Source organism: Pseudorasbora parva, chromosome 10 (assembly GCF_024679245.1).
Source record: "Pseudorasbora parva isolate DD20220531a chromosome 10, ASM2467924v1, whole genome shotgun sequence".
NCBI classification, from domain to species: Eukaryota; Metazoa; Chordata; class Actinopteri; order Cypriniformes; family Gobionidae; genus Pseudorasbora; species Pseudorasbora parva.
The window spans coordinates 3411455-3433888 of record NC_090181.1 but is presented as its reverse complement, the minus strand read 5'-3'; the positions used below and the strand labels follow the sequence as shown (position 1 = coordinate 3433888).

General features: G+C 37.2%; 1 protein-coding gene across 6 annotated transcripts in view; it reads left to right on the top strand.

Annotated features, from left to right (window-relative positions):
* The window catches only part of LOC137090888 (pleckstrin homology domain-containing family G member 3), a 112843-nt gene that overhangs the window by 32188 nt on the left and 58221 nt on the right, over positions 1–22434 (top strand). For 5 of the 6 annotated variants that reach the window (XM_067454882.1, XM_067454880.1, XM_067454881.1 and 2 more), the window contains exon 3: positions 20839–21221. In XM_067454882.1, coding sequence (XP_067310983.1) covers positions 20839–21221 — 383 coding nt within the window. The remainder of the gene's footprint in view (positions 1–20838; positions 21222–22434) is intronic. The other variant, XM_067454879.1, reaches the window with a different exon arrangement.

Sequence of the window (22434 nt, the reverse complement as noted above, 5' to 3'; positions counted from 1 at the left end):
TAATAGTTTTGTTTGAAGTCACCATGATGGAGATCAGTGTTTGCTTTAGTTGGGCTCTTGACCCTTGACTGTATAGTATTATAATATAATGTTTCTCTGGCTGTTTTGTGTTTGTGAGACACATTTGGGAAGGAACTCAAAAACTAAAAGTCAAGAGAAAATATCATCAAGTGATGTTGTTTAGTCATTGACGATGAAAACATCCGAATCCCTGATCTCATGCAGAGTCTAATGCTTTGGTTGTCAAAGCAGTTATTAATAGTTTTGAAATATTATTAAAAATATCCTCTTGTGGTAATTGAACAATTTATGATTTTATTTTTTTGTGCACAAAATGTTTAAATCTACGGCATTAGTTAGACATGCAGAGACATCAAGAATCCGTGTATGAATCTCTACAATGGTGACAATACTTCTTTTTTTTTAATTCGATGAACAGATTAACTCTGAACATAAAACAAGCTACAAAAACATCAGAACAAAAGTGCAAAAGTAAAAGCAAATATTAAAAATCAAAGAAAAGGTGTCACAATTCAGATGTATAATTTATTCATGCTGCAATGCATGCTGAAGTTTTGATTGGTTGTACCCAGCATGGTGTACTGAACTTCTGGTGTACCCAGTTTGGTGAACTTAACAATTTAAGTACAGTGAACGTGAGTAGAGGTCGACCGATAGTGGATTTTACCGATAGCTAGGTTAAACCTTGCTTGCCGATAACCGATTAATCGACCGATAGTTTTTAAAAAGATACTAGATTAAAATATAATAATAATACATAAAATAACAGGTAAAAAAGCAGTGCTGAACTTTATTACAAGAAATTAAAAAAGTACTGAACCATGAAAATGTGTTAAATTTCATAGGTAAATATGAAAAATTAAAATGAGTTCTAACAGAAAAAAAATTCTACAGAAAATAACTAAAACATTAAAATATTACAAATAAATGTTTCTTAAGCTATAACCTAGAAACGTGTGTAAATGTCAGGTAACAGACTGCACGTCCCTTTTGTTAACAATGATGTATTTATTTAGCTTACATGAACTAAATGCATTATGTAATGTACATTTTACAGCATGTATTAATATTCGATCAATACAATTCTACCTTAATCATTCATGTTAGTTCATAGTGCATAAAAAAGGTTAACAGATAAAACTAACAATGAATAATACTTCTATAGCATTAATTAACCTTACTTAATGTTACAAATTGAATATTATTGTATTATATTAAGTGTTATCATTTCATATAAATCCAAACAGTTCGCTTTTTTAGAACACAACGGTTTTCTTATCAAAATAACAACATGTGTATTGACGTCTAATGCGTTTATATTTCTGTTGGATGCATGATACAGTTTCTCACATCAAAAAAAGTTTCTCAGTTGCATCGTTTTAATTCCTGAGGTAACCGTTGCTGCTAATATTAGCGCCCTGTCAGCCTCGACGACAAAGTACATATACTGCTGTTCTTCCCCTGCTAAAGCATCTAGATGTCTCAGCGCGCTCTGTGCAGCGTGTGCTGTGAAGCGCCGAGCCTCACGTCACGTGTCAATGTAATCAGTGATAGTTTTTTATTTGTCCTCTAGAGGCCGCTCTCGTGCTATATAATGCCAGCAGACCCTTCTGAGAACTCTCGTAGGCTACTGTGTAATGACAGCAGCCTTCTCCGCAGGTCCCGCAACGGACGCAAACCGGAAAAACTATCGGTTTTGATTTTTGCCGATAACCGATTGTTCCACCAATCAGCTATCGGTGCCGATTAATCGGCAAATCCGATGAATCGGTCGACCTCTAAACGTGAGCACCAAGTTAAGTGAACTTAAATATACAAGTTTTGGGAGACTCCATTACTCAATTGAACTGAGAGAACGAGTTTACTCAAATCAATTGAGTTCAATCAACTTATTAAGGTTTTTAGTGAAATTGAATTTGCAATTAATACTAGGTTGGTTCAGAAATTGTTAAACTAACTCTTTTTCACTGGTTAAGCCAACTTTTTTGCATTTAATTGTCCAGTTAACTAAAACATAATCATTAGCCTGAATTTTTGTGAGTTGGATTTTTTTACAGTGTAGACAGTTTTAAATATGACGCTGTGCTTTTAGAGAGACCCGTATGACTTGCTTCAGTCGAACGCAAAAGGAGGTTTATTGCAGAATAACCCATAATTTGAACATTTTTTCAAGCGCCAAATGTGCCGTAACACAAGCCCCCTTGACTATTTTTGGGTGAACTTTCAATTGAACTTTAGTGTGAATGTGAAAAATCAAGTTTCAACAGTTGTTAAGTATTGAAAAAAATGCTTGCGACTCACTGTCTGTCATCAAAAATATTTCCCATAATGGTTTCTTTCATGAGTTGTGTGTTCGCTGTGTGGTTATCAGCAGATCCGACGCTCGACTAACCCTGTAATCACAACAAATTACACGGTTGGTCGGGAGAAATGCACAGGTTGCTCTGAAATGAAGGGGTTCAGGTGAAAACAGATCCTCATTGTGTCTGAGGCTCTTGCCGAGTAAAAATAGTCTGAAAGCGTTGTTGATGGCGAGGAGGTGACATGTTAATTGTGGCGTGAGGAATTGGTTCAGCTGTGTGTGAACATGTGTTGGCCAAATGGACGAGCTTTATGAGCGCTGTTACTGAGCACTAACCTGGGAATGACACGCTGATGCCTTTTATCATTCTATATCATTGTTTTATACATTTTTTGGCACCTGTTTTTAACTATTTATTCCTTTATTTAAAAAAAATTTTTTATTTGTCTCATTAGGATTGTTTCATTTTGTGTGTGTGTGCGTGCGTGCGTGCGTGCGTGCGTGCGTGTGTGCGTGCGTGTATTTTAGTTAACCTTATTTTATCTTATTTATGGAAATTTAGTTTAGTTTATCTTGTTTATGTTTGCTTTATTTTATTCAAATTATTTTATTTGCTTTAGATTATATTTTGTTTTATTTTATTTTATATTTTTATTAGTTTTTTTATTTATTAGTTTTCAGTTTTTATATGTTTGCTTTGATTTGTTTGTTTACTGTTTATTTTATATATTTATTTGCTTTATTTTATTTATTTATGATTTTTTTATTAGTTTGTTTGCTTTAGTGTATTTTATTTATTTGTTTTAGTTCATTTTTAATTTTGTTATTTTTATATTAGTTTGTTTGCTTTAGTTTATTTTATATATTATGCTTTATTTTAATTATTATTATTTATTTATTTTAGTAGTCCAAAATTGGTTTAAAGAAAGTCAAGGTCACTTCAGTCATCCAATGGGTTGTTTGAGGCCATGTCCACACTAGTGCGTTTAACACAGTGTTATACAGCGAACACGTACTAGTGTAAACGGCGGAGTGTGTGTGTGTGTGTGACGGCTGGTGATCCTGCATGGATTCAGTCAGCAGATATTTTGGTCTAATGAGAAGCTGGATGTGTGACTCGGGCTGGCAGTGTAATTAGTCTCCTCTCCCGGTTTCATTTCGAGTCGTTACTAAATACTCCAGTCGACACACACAGTTTGTGCTTCCTGCCTCCTGGGGTGAGTTTCTGTGCCGGCAGGGTTTCCCAAAGGCATCAGTCCAAGGCTCTCACTGATTCCAGCAGATTTAAAGGGACAGTTCACCCAAAAATGAACATGTGATGTATATCTGCTTACCAGGGATGGAAATTAACTTTTTTGTCCACCGGCGACTGTGGATTAGTTTCAAAATCTACCAGCCACTCAATGTTTTTACCAGCCTCTTTCCTGGTTTTAACCGACAATGTGTAACTGCATGTGAAAAATTGATACAAGCTCTACAATGTTTAAGCAGTTTATTTAATCTCAAGTCTCAATGAAATGCTGAATTTATTTATTTCTCTCTTATACACACACAAACCATGAACTGATATACATTTCATTAAATTAGTAGGGATCGGTGCGCTTTTTTTTTTTTTTTTTTTTACCTGGATGTGGCATTTGGATGATTCGTGGTCTTTTATGTTTTCCAGTTTTAGGTTTTTAGTACCAACAATGAAACTACTAGTTTTGGCATCTTCTGAAGCGTGTTGACGACACACCGAGCAGAACATTGTCAGTAGAGATGCACCAACAAATGAAAAGAGAAGTCCCGCACACTATCAACTTGCAATTAAGAGTGATTTATTGTTGCAACGTTTCGATCTTTCAAACTTCCTCAGGCATGAAAAAACATAAGAAACTTCTGTTTCTTTTAAAAGGTACCGTTGACCAATCACAATCTTGAGGTCAAGGTAAACCAATCATTTTACCTTTTAAAAGAAACAGAAGTTTCTTATGTTTTTTCATGCCTGAGGAAGATCGAAACGTTGCAACAATAAATCACTTAATTGCAAGTTGATAGTGTGCGGGACTTCTCTTTTCATTTGTTGATAATTGGACTTTTTTTGTCCTGCTCTCCTACGCACCTATCACACACAGGTGTGCGACGTTTATGTGATTGAGTAGAGATGCAGCAAAATAAAAATTATTTTAATTTAGAAACACTAAAAGAAATTATGCCAATTATCCTTTGCATTTATGGCTAATGCTCTGACTGTGTAACTTTACTAAAAAATCAAGGCATTGAAATTGTATTAATAAATATTAAAGTTTCAAATACACTGTAAAAAAAAAGGCAATTTTTCGACTTGGATGTTTAAGTTATTTCATTTTAAAGGGGGGGTGAAACACTCAGTTTCAGTCAGTGTCATGTCAATCTTGAGTACCTATAGAGTAGCATTGCATCCTGCATATCTCCGAAAAGTCTTTATTTTTTTAATAATTATATAAGAAAGATGCGCTGTTCCGAGTCTTTCCGAAAAAAGCCGAGCGGGTGGGGGCGTATCGTGTGAGCGGAGCTAAATAATGACGTGTGCAGCAGCGCGCTGTGTGTTGAGTCGAGTGCGTCGTAAAGCTGTGTCATCCCTAACAGCGGGGAAAAAACTTTATTCAAAATAAAAATATGGCTTTTAATCAGATACAGCCATACATCTATGATCCGGAATCAGACCCAGAGGCTGCAGTTGAACAGGAGCAGCAGCAAAAACGACTAGAGCAGGACGTCTCTATGTGGTACAAGATATACACTAACTATATAATATGCTTAGCGGCTTGTGTTATTTACATATTTATACTTGAATTATATCGTCGTATTTTTGTCTTTGAAGGTGTACATGTGGGAAGTGCAGTTGTGCACGTGTGTGTGTTTGTGTGTTTACGCGTGGTTTGTGTAGACAGTAAGCGGACTAAAAAAAACACAGACATTTGAAGCAGTCTCACTCACCCTTCTAACGTTGGGACTGCTCCATCCTTCAGCATTAGGCGATTGGGAAAATCCGGCGTCGAGCTGGGCCTTGTTTATGAAACAGTCGGCACCGAAATGCAGCGAACAGATATAAACATTCGCGCAACTCCGTTGCTGATCCGGAAAAGCAAATTACATCCACTGTTGCCTTAACGCGGGGTTTTAGAGAATCTGTGCAGGACTGTCTTGGTCTGGCAACCAAAAACGCACTTTTTTGGTGACATTATGTGCTATGTGTAATTGTCACCTGTCCAGCATCCTACAAGCCAGCGCTTTGATGGGCGTAGGCTGTTGCTTTCGCTCTCTCCCTCTCTCGCTCTCTCTCCCTCTCTCTCTCTCACGCGCTTCCGGTAGAATTGTCCGTACGGCCCATACAAGGAAATTCCGCCCCCATTAACGTCAAAGGGGACGCATGATCTCAAAAAACTTGCCGTAACTTATGACTAACCGGAAGTAGTATTTTTGACAAAGAAATACTCCCATCAAACGTCCACCTTAACTTTTGAAACTTTGTCTATGTTTAGTATGGGATTCCAAGTCTTTAACAGTGTAAAAAGATCAGTATGCATGAAACAGCATTTCACCCCCCCTTTAAATTATGTTAAACTGACTTGAGTTACATCTTGTATAACTAATAAAAACAAGTTTAACATTTCTTAACTTATATTGATGAGTTAAAACAATGTAAAAACATATGTTGTCATAACTTATTGAACATTTTACAGTGTAATAAATCAATTACAATTATGCAAATATTTATTTAGCACATTGCAACAGCATTAATTAATATTAAAGTTTCAAATAATAAATCAATTACAAATTATGCAAATATTTATTTAGCACATTGCAACAACCCACAGTAAAAATAAAATTCAAACTAAAATGAGCTCGTGATGAGAGCTGAGGTAATCGCGACTACACTCGCGGCATACATTCACAATGCAAGTTCAGTCTGGCGCGTTTCAGTTCATGCCTTTGCAAGCTTACCTTTCATAGAAATTAATTTGAGAAGTTAAAAGACTTCCATTGCTCACCATCGCTCCGTTTAAATGAGTGCCTGCAGCTGCGAGCTGAGCTGTGAGTGTGATCTCCATACTACATGTGCGGGTTCAAAACGTGGAAATGGCTCCCTCTGCTGGCTGTAGTCTTTAGCCTTTGGCCAAACATTCCTCCTATGAGGCAAAAATCATCAATTTGCATCATAGGAGGAATTTTTCCGGAAATAAAATGCATAAATCTCTTGTCTCAGGGGGATATGAGGGGGGAAAGCACATTTATTTGATTATACTCCAGGGTTTCTACTGATACAAAGCCATATGCTAATCGCTGAAGTAACCCTTTAACTTAAGGCATATTCAGACTATGTCTGCTTGGATACTCATCAAGATGGACATGTTGACATCGGCTTCTTCTTGTGTGAGTTTGTCCGTTTAAGCACGAGACTTGAAAGTAGGGCTGGGCGATATGGAGCAAAAAATATATCTCGATATCTTTACAGGAAAAATAACCCCCTAAAAACTACAGCAAAAACAAATATGCCAAATACCACAATTTTTTTAATTTTTTTATTGAAGTGCAAAGAGGTAGTCAGTTCATGTAGGAACAAAGTGTTTTTGCGACATTTAAAAAAAAAAAAAAACTCCCTGATTACATAAATAATAATAATAATATAACTGTAAAAGAAAATAATACATTGCCTTCTTTTCATTCATTGCATGCTTTCAGAAGATGAATCAAAGACTCCCTCTTTTACACTTAAAGTAAACCGTAAGCGTTCTGCAGAAAGATGGGGGCATGACTGAGATATTATTAAACTGATTTTGTCATAACACCACTTCTTGTTAAATTTGTATCAAAATTCAAACAGTAGATGTCGCGCTCTTTACTAAAGCGTGACTGAGCGCCTCATCATGCGGATCATGTACACACGAGCCGATATTCACTTCTTTTCCAGTTACAGAATGAAATATGAATGTCAGAAAGGCATAGTGTGTTCCTGTTGCTAGCCTTTGATACTTTGGTCCCAGCTCTCTGCAGGCCATTCACTGGGAGCCCCCGTGTGGTTCTAGATATTTTGCTCACCGTTCTTGTGATCATTTTGACCTCACGGAGTGAGATCTTGCGTGGAGCCCCAGATTGAGGGAGATTATCGGTGGTCTTGTATGCCTTTCATTTTCTAATAATTGCTTCCACAGTTGATTTCTTGACACCAAGCTGCTTACCTATTGCAGATTCAGTCTTCCCAGCGTGGTGAAGGTCTACACTTTTGTTTCTGGTGTCCTTTGACAGCTCTTGGCTATTGTGGCGTTTGGAGTCTGACTGGTTGTGGACAGGTGTTTTTATGCTGGTAATATGTGCAAACAGGAGCCATTAATTCAGGTAATGAGTGGAGGACAGAGAAGCCTCTTAAAGAAGAAGTTACAGGTCTGTAAGAGCCAGAAATCTTGCTTTTTTATAGGTGACCAAATACTTATTTTCCACCATAATTTGCAAATAAATTCTTTAAAAGTCAGACAATGTGATTTTTCTGGATTTTTTCCTCATTCTTGTTCTCTTAGTTGAAGTGTATGATGAAAATGACAGGCCTCTCTCATCTTTTTAAGTGGGAGAACATGCACAATGGGTGGCTGACTAAATACTTTTTTGCCCCACTGTATATGTATAAATAATTTTTATTTTTATTTCCTGTTTTAATTTTTGGACCACATTTTAATGTTTAAATAAAAACGTCATTTTTTTTGGACTTAATACAATGATCATTTTTTGAGGTTCAACAACCTTTATTAAAATATTATTAAAAGATTTTGTAAGCGTATTGCGTAATTGTGTGTGTTTTATTTCTGATGATGCAGCCAAATTGTGCTATTTTCATGATTTATCCAATTTTTTATGTGGTTCAGATACAATAATATTTTGAGTTTCTATTAATTAAACAAATTTCCTTCATTGTATCAACTCAAATTTTTAATTTCAATAAGCTCAGAATTTTAAGGCAACCAGGTTACTTTACTTAAACATTAAAGTGGAGTAAAAAAAAAGAAATCCAGAAAAATGTTGACGAAATTTGAGAATATAAAATAAACAATTTGCTAAGCTTTTAATAAATACACATTTAATTTAAATTTAAATTAATTAGACATGCTTTTTGATCGCTACATTTTTATTCAAACATTAATAGAGTAAAAAAGGGACATTTTAAACGGAACTTGAATAAAATAAAACTGCATTTGGCACAACAAGACGGGCTGATTGTGAAGCTGGTGCAGTGAAACGAGCCTCAGAGAGACGCGCTCCGCCTCGCTAATTTCATCCAAACATCTCTCTCTGACATGTCAATGAGAACAGCACTAAAGCGTCTCAAACACAACTGGATTAAACTGCGTTCATCTGTCTTGACTCGCCACAGAATGCCTTCTGGGCTGTCGGCAGGGTCAAAAGAGTTACAAATGAATTGCGTTTAGATGCAGGCGTCATGAATTGGAAAGAAACATGCATTTTTTAAAATGTATACAATTTGGCATATCTGTAATGCATTGATTGTTGTCCTGTAACCCAAAGGAATGTCAATATGGCAGTAAAGATCAAATTTAAAACAATGTCTTAAAACAGAATACTTAGGAATAAATCAGAGACTTCACTGGAGACTAATCCACTAGAAAAAGATATAGATATTTAATTCTCTGGGAAAATGTGTATTTATTGTCAACTTACACAGCAAGAAGGAAAATAATTGGCATTTATATAATGGTTTAAAAAACGGTCTCTAAGAGCTTTAAGTGTTGTGTATTTTGACGTGTGTGTGTGTTGTGGGTGTGGTTATAGGAGTGTCGAGGCTGTAGGGAGTGTTTTCACGCCGACACACATTAATCAGATCCGATCAGATCTCGGTGTGTTACTCTGAGGTGTGCGGCGCGTTGGTAACATCAGGAAAACATTTGCTGGCCTCAGGTGAGAGATATCACTAGACTCGCTTTTCTGCATCTTCTTAGTTGACACACTTTTGCACGCGCATACATGAGTTTAAACATTTTATAGTGTATGCCATGGTCAGTGTTTTACGTCAGTGAACCGTTCACGATCAGATCTTCTGTTAGACGTCACTGCTTTGACTGTGGACGGTGGCCTGTGTGAAATTTGCATGTGTGTGTGTGTGTGTGTGTGTGTGTGTGTGTGTGTGTGTGTGTGTGTGTGTGACTGATGTGTGTGATTGTAACAGTCTGGGAGGAAATGTGATGATGCCAATCATTAATCCACTCATGCTTTATATTCTACTGTACACTTTATTGTGTGGTTATAGTTACGGTTTATATTTATAGTTCATAATTTAATTTATCATTTATATTTAAACATATTTAAAATGTTTATTTATTTTATATTTGTTTTATTTGCTTATTTATTTAATTAAATTGGTATATAATATATAATATATAATATATTAATGTTTAACTTATTTTATATTAATTTCATTGATTTTATATTTTATAATTTGTAATTGAATGTTTAATTCATTTTATATCTTTTAATTAAATGTGTTTAATTAAATCAGTATATAATATATTATTATATATTAATGTTTAATTGATTTTATTTCCATTTAACTTATTTTATAATTTATATTTAATTTAGTTTAGTTTATTTATTTTAGATTAATTTAATTGATTTTAGATTTATTTAATTTATTTTAGGTTTGTAAAATTTATTTTAGATTCATTTTATCATTTTTAATTTAAATGTTTATTTTTTTATTAATTTAATTTTTTTTTAATTAATTTAATTTACTTTGTAATTTATTTTATCATTTTGTAATTTAAATGTTTAATTCATTTTAGATACATTTTATAATTAATTAAATCAATTGATATTATATATTAGTGTTTCATTTATTTCATATTAATTTAATAAAAAAATCATATTTTGTCATTTCATATTTATAATTTGTAATTTAAGTTAGAATAAAAAAAATTATTTAATTATTTAATTGTTTAATTTATTCAATTTATTTTATTATTTAGTGTATAATTGAATCTTGAATTTATTTTACATTAATTTCATATAATTTTAATTTAATTTATCGGCTAGAATTTTCAAATTGGTTCATAATAGTAATATTTTTATTTTTATTTATTTATTTTTATTATTTTGTTTTTTCAGGATCCTTTGATGAATGGAAAGTTCTAAAAGAACAGCATTTGTTTAAAATAGAATCTTTTGTAAAATTCTAAATGTCACTTTTGCTAGTTCTGTACACAAATATGGACTAACCCAGCAGTTGGGTTGTTTTAACCCAATGTTGGGTCAAATATGGACTAACCCAGCGATTGGGTTGTTTTAATCCTGTGGTTGGGTTAAATATTTGCTTAAGACAACCCAATCGCTGGGTTAAAACAACCCAACTGTTGGGTTAGTCTATATTTGACCCAACATTGGGTTGTTTTTTACTCAGAATTCTTTTGAGTGTACTCGAGCGGTTTCTTCCTCTTCTGGATGATAAGGTGAAGAGCGAAGGTGTTCGTGAGTTTTAGCCTCTCTGTTGTCTCTGAGGATCCAGGAATTCAGGCTCTGAGAATAAAAGCATCCCAGGAATGCCAGCTATTCCTCCGCAGACGAGCGGATCTGTAGCACATTTGTGACGCTCGCTGGCATCTTTATCTCGAGCCGTTTCCAGCGGTCCAAATACTACACTCACCTTGACGTGAGTTAATGATTGTTTGTGCTCAGAGGCAGACATGAAGGAATGCGGGTTAATGCTTGTTTTCAGTCTGGTTTAGTGTGCACAGAGCTGTTTACTGATAAGGGATCGAGCTGAAGTCATCCGCGTTTGGAGGTCCCTCCGTACAGGTTGGTGTTGTTTCAAAGGGAAGTGTAAAAATCATACACTGTGATATAAATCACTTTATGTATCTATATAATTTGAGTCATTATTGAGTAATTCACACACTGTTCTCCGCCTGTCTGAGCAGATGTTAGTCAGTCGGGATGAGTGTGTGTCATGTGCACGTCACGCTTTTCCAGGCGAATGCCTGTGAAGAATGTGTGTGTCAGGTGAGTTTTGGTTTCCTGTGTGTGTGTGTATATGTGCTTGTTTTTGTGAAATATCAGGACACAAATGTGTGTAATGAGTATTACAGGGGAGGGTGCAATATGAGGACATTACCCATGTCCCCACTTTTCAAAAGGCTTCAAAAGTGTGTGTGTGTGTGTGTGTGTGATAGGTTTAGGGGTAGGGGCAGTGTAAGGGGATGGAAAATACGGTTTGAACAGTATAAAAATCATTACGCCTATGAAATGTCCCCACATTTCACAAAAACAAGTGAGTGAGTGAGTGAGTGAGTGAGTGAGTGAGTGAGTGAGTGAGTGAGTGAGTGAGTGAGTGAGTGAGTGAGTGAGTGAGTGAGTGAGTGAGTGGGTGGGTGGGTGGGTGAGTGAGTGAGTGAGTGAGTGAGTGAGTGAGTGAGTGAGTGAGTGAGTGAGTGAGTGAGTGAGTGAGTGAGTGAGTGAGTGAGTGAGTGAGTGAGTGAGTGAGTGAGTGAGTGAGTGAGTGAGTGAGTGAGTGAGTGAGTGAGTGAGTGAGCGAGCGAGCGAGCGAGCGAGCGAGCGAGCGAGCGAGCGAGCGAGCGAGCGAGCGAGCGAGTGAGTGAGTCAGCGAGCGTGTGAGAGTGCGTGTGCGTGAGCGAGCGCGTGTGAGCGAGTGTCAGGTGTGTTTTGGTTTCCTGTAAGCGTGTGAAGGAATGTGTGTGTTTGGAGTGACACGGTTATTGATTAATCATCTAATCACAATAATTTAAGACAACCGACCGCAATGATTGTGCCGTTTAAATCACAATCACATTTTGACAACATTAAAATTTTTTGTTAAGTAATAATAATAATAATAATATATTTTGTTTATAACGCACTTTTCATTCCAAAGAATCTCAAAGTGCAACAAAGGGAAAAAATAACAAACAATTCATTATCAGGGTCTTTTGGTCAACACAATCACAGTTCATACTCTTTTCAGACGACGTGTGTGTTGTTTGCATGCAAAGGTCAGTGAGCAATAGTAAAAGTAATGTTTGACCATCACACAGCAGAATAAAACCTGTAGAGGAATCAAACGCTTACGAATACTGCCGAAAATAAGGTTTATTTGAGGTGTAGTGTCGTTTTTAGTGAGTGTTACTCGTTTAAACAGCTGTGAACGAACGGCATTGGGACGTTAGGTGTTTAAACCAGGAGTGCTTTAGAGTCAATGTCATTGGGGAACTTTTAGCTTCCACAGAAGTTTTTCACCTTTTTAATGAAAATGGTCAGCAATAAAAGACGGCGAGCCGGTTGTCAGATTCAAAGTGCTGCTCCCTGTTTTTCATTGATGATCAACGGCATCGAGTAATACATTTATATCCAAGTTTCTTTCTTTATAACAGGTCAGTCATAAATTTCCTAATGTAGCCTCCAGGATATACAGCGGATGAGAAGCTCCATTGTTTTATCCGTTCTGTGGAATCTGATGTGTTAAACTTTGTCAAAACTAGTCCTGGTGAAGTCATTTCACGGTGCATGAACGCATGCAAACACATCTGATTCAGTTCAGAGCCCATTAGTGATTCACTAGATGAGTTGAATGATTGATTCACTAAAGAATCGGTTCATATGAGTCATTTGTTCGTGATTCAGACTTCACTGGTTTTCCTGTACGTTCATCGTTGTGCCTCACTTTATCATAACTAGTCCTGATAAGGGTAACACTACATGAACACACACACACACACACACACACACACACACACACACACACACACACACACACGCATTACTTGGGAAAAATAAAATAGAAATATAATGAATTCATAAGTTTGTTTGGCTTAGGAAAGGTCACATGAGTTTTGAAACCGATTACTGTTTTGATTATTATTCATTATTAATCAGTAGATTTATCGATAAATTGTTGCAAATGTAAAAATAAATTGTTACATTTAGATCTTAAGTGTTTATGAATGTGTCATATGAATATGAATGCAATATCAATACATATTTCACAAATTCTTTCGTTGCCAAACATTTAATTTTGTTCCATTATGAACTTTGGGTGTCTTAAAAAATGCTTATGAATGTGAAGTTTTCAATATTTTAACAAATAATTTAATTATTTCACCAATTTTAGAAAGTGTTCTAGTCATAAAAAGAAAGTCAAAGTGTAGGAAAAGCGCTTGTAAATGTAAATCTTTAAATACATATTTCATTATTTCAACGATTTCATAATTTGTTCCATCTCTAACAAGTAATTATTTAATTTCAGTGTCTTAAATGCTAATAAATGTAAAATTTCAAAATCATATTTGATTATTTCAACGATTTCACAAATCGCAGTGTGTAAAATGCTTATGAATGTTACAATTTAAAACAAATTTAATAAATATTTAAATGATTTCATGAAATATTCCATTTATAACAAGATAGTATCTTAAGAAAACTTATGAATGTAAAATTTCAATGCAAATTTCTTAATTTTATTATTTCAATAATTGTGTGTCTTGTTCTAAGACATTGTCTAGCTTAAGTGTCTTAAATGTTTATGAATTTTACATTTTAAACCAAATTTTATCACTTTTCATTGTTCAACAATTTCATAATTTGTTCCATTTATAACAAGAACCCCGGGTATCTTAAAAATGCTTATGAATGTAAACACATTTCATAAATGATTTAATTATTTCAACAGTTTTATAAATTGTTAAATGTCTTATAAGTAAACGTCAAATCTCAGTCTTAAAATGCTTATGAATGTAAAATTTAAATTCAAGTTTTCTAACTTTTTGTTCCATTTCTAATAAATATCTTAAAGGTCCACTCAGGGACGTGCACAGGATTTTTGAGGGGCAGTTGCTCTGACCTAAAAAAGGGAACCCCCCCACACCCCCAACCGAAACCACCCCCCATGATCTGTCCAATTACATATTATTGTTATTGCCATTATCATTATTATTTCAATGCCCCCTAGTGGTATTTATGTTCTGCTCAGGAAAAATATAAATAAAATATTTATTATAAATTAAAATTATTATAAATAAAAAAATCATGTTCCTCTGCCTCTTTCTGGTTAAATAATGTTTATAATAATAGTTAATGCAATATTAACTATTCCAGGTTATTTATGCATAGCATAAAAATAGTTAGTATAGCATGCTTTGCCACTTTCATCAAAACCTATTACAAAGCTATAGCAATTTTATGTCATTAAATACGATAAACAGTTATTCTGGAACAGATCTGCGTCTTCCTTATCCCGTTAAAAAACATATTACAATGTAACCATATTCCGTCCGTTTGAAAAAAAAGTTGCACTAACTGTTCGTTACAAGCAGCATTTGCCAGGCAGGTAACGTTAGCTAACATTAACATATTTTTGCTAGCCTACCTGCTGCAAAATTACACCATTTTTGTACAAATAAAGCTATTTTATATAGTGTAATTTATCACTTACCACTATCTTGTGTTTTCTCTTTTTTCTTTTCTGGCTTCCTAAAGCATAATTCCGCTTCATGATCGCCGAGGAGGTTTTGTATTTTGCCGGCAGGTGGCTGCTGTCAGCGACGACTGAGAGGGCCCCCTTGAGGGGGATTCCGATAACAGTGTCATTGCACTTTACTGCATTGACTATCAAAGGGGCGCTCAAGCAGTTTGTCGTTGCATTTTATTCTTAACCTGTCGCTGTCTTGAGGCCCCAGGCCAGCTCGGTGCCCCAAGCAATTGCTTGACTTTCACTTTCGGACGGGTACCCGAATATGGAAGTGAACGAGGCTTTGCGATATTTTTTTTTTGTATCTTGGCCTACGTGAAATTCTGCATCCATTGTACTATTTTTTTTGTTTATTTTTTTCCACCTCGGAAGGGCAACGTGAGTCGAGAAGGGCATATGGGCAGTTGCCCGGGCAACCTGAGCAACCCCCCTGTGCACGTCCCTGGGTCCACTGAAATCAAAATGTACGTTTTTTAGCTTTTAGTATGACTGTGTTAGCCTCAAAGTTATGAATAAGCTGGTGTGTGTTTCAAAACTATGACAAAATTTGCATTTAGGAGATATAAGCATTCAAAATGTACAGTCTCCCACTTCCGTTAAAACGAATCTCAGATTTTGGTGACATCATCGCAGGCTTCACTTTCTCGTCAAATTTTCTGTCCAATCAAAATGCTCTTTAGAATCTAAAGCCCGCCCCCTACGCTGCTGAAGCTGAAATCGGTCAGTTGTTAACACACATTTGCTAATTTCTACATGGTGAAAGGCACAGCACACTATATATGTGATAGGAATCGATTCAGTTTAAATATGCTTTCATTTGAGGCGAATAAAGTCTGTTTTCACGTTAGTTTCACACACCGCAGTAGTGCACACACACCAACGGCTCTGGTCTAAATCTAGACTACAGAGACGCGAGCGCAGCGCGGATCATATGCGCGAGTCCGCGCAGACAACAAACATATCGACCCATTTGAATTCTGCACAGAACGCTGCATTTCAAAGCGATATGGAGGAGATTATGATGATAAACAGTGTTAGAGGAAACTGGCTTTACCAAACAGAGAGAGAAGGTCCGCTCTTGCGCTCTAGTCAAACTGTATATTAACGAAACGCTATTGGCTGTTTCAAAAAAGGGGAGGAGCTGCTAACAGCTGACGCCGTTTCAGGGGAAATCACGTCAACACATTGAATAATGCGGCGCATTTAAGGCACTTCAGTGGACATTTAAAAATGCTTATGAATGTAAAATTTCAATGCAAGAATAGAAATCACAGTGTTGTCCAGAGTCTTATGTTTGTATCCTTCTGTCTTTAAAACTAAAAAGAGTTTAAAAACCAGATATTTCTCATATTTCTCGATGTTTGCATTTCCTCATAATGACGACACAATCTTTCCTGTATTGACAGCTGCTGTCATGCGAGATCTGTGTGTGTGTGTGTGTGTGTGTTTATCAGAGCAGTGAGACTCATACTCTTGGTCTTACTCTTACCAAAGGCAGGAATGAATTGAAAACACTAAACCAGGACACCAGCAGATTTCAAAACAGCTGATCGTATGGAGACGTTTTCCTGTGTGATGGGTGTGGGATATCACGCATTAATCATGGAGCCGTGATTGGCTGATAAGATTTGATCGTGTTGCTCATGTGGAGGCTTGCGGCTGGATTTCGTGGTTAAACGTGGGCAGGTTCATCTAGTGAGCTCATATAGTGAGTTCGCTCGTATCATGCATCTACAAGCCCAGTGGAAAAAGAGCTCGAACTGACGTAGTCGTTCAGGAAACATTTGGCATGACAACATTCACATGTCTTCATTTTCAGTCACTGTGTAATGACTGATCTAAAGGACTACAGTTTCCCAGGCTATTATGCCTAAAATTATCTATTCTTGCCATTGTCCAAACACTGGCGGGTCATTCAGTGTCGACTCAACCAGAAGTCCTGGCTAAACATTGATTTTAATCTTTTTAAAGAAAAGTATAAATGAAGAAGAAAGCTAAAATATTAAATGTCACTGAGTAATCCACTGTTTTGTACAAAAGAGTTCAAAATGACCATTTTCTCCTGACATTTGGAGCCAAATTTTATTTCTACACAGAGATTATGATGTCTATTAGTGAAATCTGAGTTTAGCAATCTTTTTTGCATTATAATACAAAGGTGACCATTCAAAAATGGAGGGAAAGCACAAGTTTGCATGCCTATAATTCAAGAAGTATTAAGAATAACTTAATATCATTTTATATTCTGGTTCTTAACAAACACTTCTTTTCTTATCCTCATTTTAAAGACCCTTGATGGTTCAATCCCAGAGATATGGAGATATTAATCTGGCTCCATGAATAAATTGGTCAATTTTGGTTTGTAACGTTTAAGAACCAGAATCTAAAATCATATTGAGATACATTTAATACTTTTTGGGTGAAAAACTTTTAAAAATAACAATATTTATGGCACTCAAATGATATACATATCTAGTTTCAACATTATTTGTTGTTCAGATATTCCTCTTTAAAAGAAAAGTATGTATGTTAAGTGACCCACATTTGTTTTTTGGCCACTGAAAATGTGTACAATTGACCAATTTACTCATGGAGCCGCAATAAGAGCTCAATATATCTGGGACTGAACTATCGAGGGCCTTTAAAATGAGGATGACAAAAGAAGTGAAACTTGGGGTAAAAAACCCAAAAAGTGCTTTTTCCCCATTTTTGAACTGTCACCGTTGGCATATAAGGCAACAAAGATTGCGAAAGTCAACATTTACAATTACATTTACATTTAATCATTTAGCAGACGCTTTTATCCAAAGCGACTTACAAAAAAGGGGAGAGTAATAGAAGCAACGAAACAGACAAGGCCAACAACCTGTAAGAGCTGTAAGAAATCTCAATTAATTAGCACTGTACACAATTATTATTATTATTATTTTTTTTTTTTTTTTATAAATAGCCATCTACAACAAAAACTCACGTACGGAAAATACAGAACACTGGATTTTGATAGCTATGATAACCCATTAGGACTAAGGCTGTTGCCCCAGCTGTTGTCGTTAATGCAGATTCAGTGGCCCAATGGGTTGGTTTTGTATGGCATTCTAGCTAAACGTGCAGCAATAGCCATCTACAACAAAAACTCACGTACGCAATATACAGTACACCGGATTATAAGAGTTATGTAACACACCCGCCTGAGGGCACAAATCCGGATGAGAGACGTAGATATGATCCAGGAGTGTGCGCTTTTGGTCGTTGCTGTGGTGATCAGTAAGTGCTATTCTGTATCGGTCAAGTGCAATTGGAAAAAATGTGTCTTAAGATGTTTTTTAAGAATGGCTACAGACTCTGCAGCACGAATTGAGATCGGCAGGTCATTCCACCAGGTGGGAACGGTCCAGGAAAATGTCCGTGAGAGCGATTTCATGCCTCTTTGGGATGGAACCACGAGGCGCCGCTCACTCGCAGAACGCAAGCTTCTGGAGGGTGTGTAAGTCTGAGCAAGTGAGTTTAGGTATATTGGTGCAGAGCCAGTGGTTGTTTTGTAGGCGATAACTAGTGCCTTGAATTTGATGCGAGCAGCCATTGGCAACCAGTGCAGTTTGATGAAGAGAGGCGTAACATGCGTTCTCTTCGGCTCATTAAAGACCACTCTCGCCGCTGCATTCTGGATCAGCTGCAAGGGTTTGATAGTGCATGCTGGAAGCCCAGCCAGAAGAGCATTACAATAATCCAGTCTGGAGAGAACAAGAGCTTGAACCAGGAGTTGTGCAGCCTGTTCTGATAGGAAGGGTCTCAACAGGTTTCACTAAGACCAACCAATCTCTTTGTGAAAATAAAATCATGATGCTGCCTTCTTTCTAAAGTCATTTTTACACACTTGCAATTTGGCTCCAAATCTCAGGAGAAAATGGATTAAATGGTTAAATTGATTCATTAATTGAGTCATTGATTGATTTCACTGCAAAAGTTTTCCAGTACAAATATCTAAACATAAATCAATATACATTTACTGAGAAATTGATTAAAATGAAGTGGTTTAATGCTTAATACAAGAACAAATATCTGCCAGTAGAGTAATAAAACAGACTTAATTTAAGTTTATTTTTCTGTCACCTTTGACAGAAGTTCTTGTTTTAAGCATTAACTTACTTTATTTAATGCCATTTAATTGTTTTAAGAATGTTTTAGATATTTGTACTGGAAAGCAAGAAGAACAGCACTTTCTGCGGTGAGTCTTTTTGATTGATTATCTAAAGAACTGTTTTGCGAGTCAGACTTCACTTTGCTGTGTGTTTTGCATGTATTGCGTGAAGATAACATAATCTGTAATGTCTATTTATTGTCTTTTTACATGTTTCTTAAGCATAATAACTGAAGCACATAACTTTAGTATAATAACTTGAGTATGACGTCAATCTGTGACCCTAAAATCCGTCTCTCTCAGACTGTGTCCGATAGATTGTCCTTTATTTCCTGCCGCACAGGATTCCCGTTCCCAGCCAGGATTTGATGTCAGTGTTGAGAGAGAATCAGGGCATGTCAAAAAGCATTTCTTGCATCAAACCACAGCACCGGCTTTCAGGGTACAGGGTTTCTAGGACTTAAGTAGCAGAAAGTAAATTAATCAAATGAATCAAACTTTTTTTGTTCTTCTTTTTTTTGTAGTAGTAGTAGTATGCTGAAAATTCATATCAACTTCATTTCAAGTGTCAAAACAGCTTGTTTATGGTATCACAAAGCCATGAATACCTTAATATCAACATCTATTCAGTATATACACTATATTGACAAAAGTTTTGTGACACATGCCTTCACATGCACATGAGCTGTGATGCCATCCCATTGTTAATCCGTAGGGTTTAATATGGAGTCGGCCCACCCTCTCTAACAGCTTCAGCTCTTCTGGGAAGGCTTTCCTCAAGGTTTAGGAGTGTGTTTATGGGGATTTTTGCCCATTCTTCTAGAAGCTCATTTGTGAGGTCAGGCACTGATGTTGGACGAGAAGGCCTGGCTCTCAGTCTCCGCTCTAATTCATCCCAAAGCTGTTCTATCGGGTTGAGCTCAGGACTCTGTGCAGGCCAGTCCAGTTCCTCCACACCAAACTCCTCATCCATGTCTTTATGGACCGACGCTTTGTGCACTGGAGCGCAGTCATGTTGGGGCAGGAAGGGGCCGTGCCCAAACTGGTCTCACAAAGTTGGGAGCGTGAAATTGTCCCAAATGTCTTGGTACGCTGAAGCATTAAGAGTTCCTTTCACTGGAAATAAGAGTACAAACACAATCCCTGAAAAACAACCCCACCCCATAATCCCCCCATCCACCAAACTTTACACTTGGCACAATGCAGTCAGGCAAGTCCCGTTCTCCTGGTGACCATTAAACCCAGACTCGTCCATGGGATTGTCAGCCTGAAGCGTGATTGGTCGCTCAGAGAACACGTCTCACTGCTCAAGAGTCCAGTGGTGGCTGCTTTACTCCACTGCATCCCACGCTTTGCATTGCTCTTAGTGATTTAAGGCTTGGATGAGCTGCTCAGCCGTGGAAACCCATTCCATGAAGCTCTCTACGCTGTTCTTGAGCTCATCTGAAGGACACAGAAGTTTGGAGGTCTGGAGCTGTTGACTCTGCAGAAAGTTGGTGACCTCCGCTCTGAGATTTTACGTGGTCTACCACTTTATGACTGAGTTGCTGTTGTTCCCAATGGCTTCCACTTTGTTATAATCCCACTAACAGTTGAGCGTGGAATATTTAGTAGTGAGGAAGTTTCAGGAATGGCCTTATTGCACAGGCGGCAACCTATCACGGCCCCACGCTTGAGTTCACTGAGCTCCTGAGAGCGACCCATTCTTTCACTAATATGTGTAGAAGCGTCTGCAGTCCTAGAGCTTGAGTTATACACCTGTGGCCATGAAGTAATTAAACACCTGAATTGTTATTTGGAGGGGTGTCAAATAAATGCTGTTCAACGCAAAAAAATGCATTTGCACAAAACTTTTTTTTTTAAGCATGCTAAATTCTTGTTTTGTTTCGTCTCCAGCAGAATGTCTTCGTTTGTCTACCGGTTCGTCTGTGGGCAGTCACGATCCACGAGCCACAGACCGCTGCTCCCTGTCCAGCATTGAGCCTTCAGAGGACGGGCGGCCGGTCAGCGGTGTGTCCAGCTCTGGATCGTCCGTCGAGGGCAACGTTAGCCCTCCATCTGCAGGGGCTGGGATTGACCTGGAGCTCAGTCCTCCGGAGGGTTCTTTAGGTCCCGGGTTCGAGTGGCCGGGTTCAGATCCCTCGATCGCAGATCCTCCGTCGCCAGTTGCCACCGTCAGCATGGCCCCAAACCCTCAGCTCACCTACGTGGATCGTGTCGTAATGGAGATTATTGAGACGGAGCGCATGTATGTCAGGGATCTGCGCAGCATCGTGGAGGTGAGAAACCACTGCGCTACTTTTTGATCCAGAAATGACATTGTGTTTGTTTTTTGTTGTTCTATCATTCTGTCTGTCTGTTGTTCTATCATTCTGTTTATCTGTCTGTTGTTCTATCTATCTGTTGTTCTATCATTCTCTCTGTCTGTTGTTCTATCGTTCTGTCTGTCTGTCTGTTCTATCATTCTGTCAGTCTGTTGTTCTATCGTTCTGTCTGTCTGTCTGTTGTTCTATCATTCTGTCAGTCTGTTGTTCTATCATTCTGTCTGTCTGTCTGTCTGTTGTTCTATCATTCTGTCAGTCTGTTGTTCTATCATTCTGTCTATCTGTCTGTCTGTTGTTCTATCATTCTGTCTGTCTGTTGTTCTATCATTCTGTCTGTCTGTTGTTCTATCATTCTGTCTGTCTGTCGTTCTATTGTTCTGTCTGTCTGTTGTTCTATTGTTCTGTCTGTCTGTTGTTCTATCGTTCTGTCTGTCTGTCTGTTGTTCTATCGTTCTGTCTGTCTGTCTGTCTGTTGTTCTATCGTTCTGTCTGTCTGTCTGTCTGTTGTTCTATCGTTCTGTCTGTCTGTCTGTTGTTCTATAATTTTGTCTGTCTGTTGTTCTATCGTTCTGTCTGTCTGTCTGTTGTTCTATCATTCTGTCAGTCTGTTCTATCATTCTGTCTGTCTGTTGTTCTATCATTCTGTCTGTCTGTCTGTCTGTTGTTCTATCATTCTCTCTGTCTGTTGTTCTATCGTTCTGTCTGTCTGTCTGTTGTTCTATCATTCTGTCAGTCTGTTGTTCTATCATTCTGTCTGTCTGTCTGTCTGTTGTTCTATCGTTCTGTCTGTCTGTCTGTCTGTTGTTCTATCATTCTGTCAGTCTGTTGTTCTATCATTCTGTCTGTCTGTCTGTCTGTTGTTCTATCATTCTGTCAGTCTGTTGTTCTATCATTCTGTCTATCTGTCTGTCTGTTGTTCTATCATTCTGTCTGTCTGTTGTTCTATCATTCTGTCTGTCTGTCGTTCTATCATTCTGTCTGTCTGTTGTTCTATCGTTCTGTCTGTCTGTCTGTTGTTCTATCGTTCTGTCTGTCTGTCTGTCTGTTGTTCTATCGTTCTGTCTGTCTGTCTGTCTGTCTGTCTGTTGTTCTATCGTTCTGTCTGTCTGTCTGTTGTTCTATAATTTTGTCTGTCTGTTGTTCTATCGTTCTGTCTGTCTGTCTGTTG